The sequence below is a fragment of the Bubalus kerabau genome, chromosome X (genome assembly GCF_029407905.1).
Source record: "Bubalus kerabau isolate K-KA32 ecotype Philippines breed swamp buffalo chromosome X, PCC_UOA_SB_1v2, whole genome shotgun sequence".
Lineage (NCBI taxonomy): Eukaryota > Metazoa > Chordata > Mammalia > Artiodactyla > Bovidae > Bubalus > Bubalus kerabau.
Window position 1 is genome coordinate 49193175 of NC_073647.1, and position 3554 is coordinate 49196728.

General features: G+C 50.9%; 1 protein-coding gene across 1 annotated transcript; it reads right to left on the reverse strand.

The window, feature by feature from the left end:
- Positions 1-1400: 1400 nt before the first annotated feature.
- LOC129639798 (EKC/KEOPS complex subunit LAGE3-like) lies at positions 1401-2881 on the reverse strand. Its single transcript, XM_055565035.1, has 3 exons — positions 2316-2881; positions 1867-1992; positions 1401-1678 (listed from the first exon to the last, which is right to left on the reverse strand). Exons 1-3 carry the CDS (start codon positions 2654-2656, stop codon positions 1564-1566), a joined length of 582 nt encoding a protein of 193 aa, XP_055421010.1. The 5' UTR covers positions 2657-2881; the 3' UTR covers positions 1401-1563.
- Positions 2882-3554: the final 673 nt, after the last annotated feature.

The window sequence follows — 3554 nt, forward strand, 5'->3', positions numbered from 1 at the left end:
CTGAGCTCAGCAGAGAGTAGCCCCCGATGGCTTCAAGCACAGAAAACCTGCACAGAGTTAACAAGAGGTGACACACCCCAAAATAAATAATTTTCATAAAAAAAATTTTAAAAAGAGTCCTTGTTTCCAGCTATAGCCTTCTCAGACATGGACGATTTCAGTTAATTAAGTTCATCCTACACTAACATCTGGTCCAACAGAGCCAATCTTAAAAAGTAAGACCCAAAAGGATCAAACTGTTTCCAAGCATCTTAACAGCAGTCCAGAATAAAGCTCAAGAATAAGTTTAGGAATAGAAAAATATCAAGCATGCAAGGGAAATTTGATAATGCTTGGCATCCAATGTAAAATTACCACGAGGCAAAGAAGCAGGAAACTCCGATCCATTATAACAGAAATCAGTGTGTTGTTGTTCAGCCACTCAATAGAGCCTAACTCTTTGCGACCACACGGACTACATCTTGCCAGGCTTCCCTGTCCTTCACCATCTCCCAGAACTTGCTCAAACTCGTATCCGTGGAGTCATGATGCCACCCAACCATCTCACCTTCTGTCATTCCCTTCTCCTCCTGCCTTCAATCTCTCCCATCATCTGGGTCTTTGGCAATGAGTTGGCTCGTCACATCAGGTGGACAAAGTTTTGGAGATTTTCATTTTAACAAATATGAGTTAAAATGCATCAATTGTTAAGGAAGAAATAAATGTGAAATTATTTACAGACAAAATGATTGTCTACGTAGAAAGGTCAATGGGATCTACAAAAGAGCTATTACAATTAATTAATGAGTTTAACATGGTTTCAGGATATAAGGATACTCTTGAGAGTGCCTCGGACTGCAAGATCAAACCAGTCAATCCTAAAGGAAATCAGTCCTGAATTTGCATTGGAAGGACTGACGCTAAAGCTGACGCTTCAACACTTTGGCCAGCAGATGCAAAAAGCTGACTCGCTGGAAAAGACCCTGCTGTTGGGAGAGATTGAAGGCAAAAGGGGAATGGGAGGACAGAGGATGAGATGGTTTGACAGCATAACCCATTCAATGGACATGAACTTAAGCAAACTCCAGGAGACAGTAGGGACACAGAGCCTGGTTTGCTACAGTTCTGGTTTGCAAAGAGTTGGACACTACTCAGAGACTGAACAATAATAAAAACGTTCTGGTATTATATCTTAAGATATAAATGTAACTATAAAACGACAGTATATTTCTAAATGAATACTGAATGGCAGTACCCAACTTTCTTATTCTCCCATTTTTACATTGTCTTCACTGATATTGTACTCCTTGAATATCTGGATCTCAGAACCTCCCCTCCACCCGGAAGATGAATGCAGTATTAGGAAGTGAACAAGCTAAAACTAAAGTCAGAGACAGCACAGTAGCTCAGTTTTATTTTCTTCAGGTAATAATCACCAAAAAATATGTGGACCCTGAGGCCCCAAATAGCACCACAGGCACAAGGTGAAGCCTGCTCAAACTACTGCAGAAAGAAATGCCTTCGGGAAGGACACTTGAGGCTAGGGCACATGGGCAAGGTTTCAACCCCTCTTCTGTGCTGAGCCTAGGCAAAAAGGGGGTGCACAAAGTGCTGCAAGGTCCACCTCACCAGGGAAAGCTTCTCCAGAAAGAAGGCGACGGCTGTCTCAAGCAGGGCATTGTCTTCAGCAGTCAAACGGCTAAAAGGGAGCAATAATGAAATTCAAGTTCCCGGTGAGAAGGAAGAAGAGGTCTGTCCCTGCACACCTACAAGCCCAGAGAATCACACTTCTACTCTAGGCTTAACCCTCCATTATGGCTCTTCCTGGGCCAAGACTGGTCACCACCCACCACTCCCTCCCTCACCCCGGCCCCCTTTGGAACTTACAGAACCAACATGCGGCCATGAACGTAGAGCTCCCTCCGAACCGGCCACTGCAGTTCAGTAGGTCGAGTCAGGAGGTGGCAGGCATAGCCCGCCTGCGCACGCGATGAGAAAGGCACCGCAAGGCTGCTGGTGGAGATACGGTTAAGGCACCATCCACACTAATCACTTTTTCTGTATGTCAGGCTCCCTGCTCACGGAAACCCACCTTCTCCCACAAGGCAGCCACCCGACACCCTGCATATGACTGCCGAACCCTCTGGATCCCTTCAGGTTGCTTTTCCTCACCACCATCCCCTGGTCGCCAGACCACCGCTGACCCGTACCCTCCAGCCCCCCAGAGTACCCTCCTACTACACTTTAGGCCTTGCTGCCTGAAACCCCCAAACCACCCCTCGCCCACCCCCACCCCCTCAGCCGCCCGGCCCACCGGGGCTCCTGGAATAGGATACAACTGGAAGACTCGGTTACTCAGAACTCCTGCTCCGGGTGCAGGGTCTCCACCAGACCCTGGTGCGTGGGGTGCCCACGGGATCTGCGGAATGGCACTGGCTGTGCCACCTGACTCTCCTGCAGGGCTGGGGTCTCTGGGATCAGCTAGGTCGCCGGAGTCACCAGGGATTCCTCGACTGACAGTGTCACCAGGGCCAGCTGGGTCGCCAGGGCCATCGCGGCCAGCAGCACCACCCGGCACACCTTGGCCACCACATGCTGTGCCCGCTGCAGAGGCCACAGCACCTGCGTCTTCATTGGCTACCCTCATGGCTCCTTCACCGTGTGCCTCGGACTCCATCTTGAACCGCTCTCCCCCTCCCTCCTCGGAGGGAAAGACTGAAATGTGACCTGCAACTCAGCATAGGCAGAGCACCTGCACACACACACTCTGGTCCTGCCTCACGATTGGTTCCCACCAACCATTGGTTCCCGCGATAACTGCAGGCTCTCGGGCAATGGGCGCTTCCTGCTGAAGTTACATGACGTTCGCACGCCATGTTGCCCCAATGTGCGTGCGCAGACACACACCCATGTGGTCTGTGCCCTCTAAGTCAGCCCTGCCTCGGACCCAGAAACCAGGAAAACGGATCAGCCGTGAGGCCTCTGGGTGCCGCTCCAGCCTTTACTGTGGCGCCACCTCCTTAGTGGGCATGCTCAAACACACCCCACCCCATTCCTCAGGGCACGTGACTGTTTCCACTCCAAACCTGCAAACCCCAAGTGAGCCATGGTACCTGTGCACCTCCAAGCCTGCGCTACTGCCAACCTTGTGTTGCTCACAGGTGACCATCATGCTGAGTGCAGGTCCTTGTCATCGATTCCCAGAAGGGAGTTGGGCACCCCTGGGTCAGGGCCGGTCTGTCCCTCTGGTGTCTCACACATAGCTCACGTGTGTGTATGTGCGTCTGTGTGCGTGAACACATGGGCAAGTGCATGCACATGGGCGTGTGTATGGGTGTGTTTGTGAGAGAGAGCATGTGAACAGATTCATGCACACAGGCGTGTGACTGTGCATATCTGTGTGTGTGCCTGAGACAGTGCCCTTACGCAGGTGCCTGCCCATTGGCGTGTGCATGTGTCTCTGTGTGGAGGTGCTTGCACATGGGCATATATGTATCGTCATGAGCGAGTGTGTGGTCAGTTGCATGCACAAGGGTGTGTCCCTCTGTGCATGTGTGTGTGTGCGTCAAAGAGAG

Coding starts and splice junctions, on each gene's coding strand:
- LOC129639798 (XM_055565035.1), bottom strand. CDS start 2,656: ATGGAGTCCGAGGCACACGGTGAAGGAGCCATGAGGGTAGCCAATGAA. Junction 1,993..2,315: donor AGTAACCGAGTCTTCCAGTT/GTATCCTATTCC, acceptor TATCTCCACCAG/CAGCCTTGCGGTGCCTTTCT. Junction 1,679..1,866: donor CATGGCCGCATGTTGGTTCT/GTAAGTTCCAAA, acceptor GCTCCCTTTTAG/CCGTTTGACTGCTGAAGACA.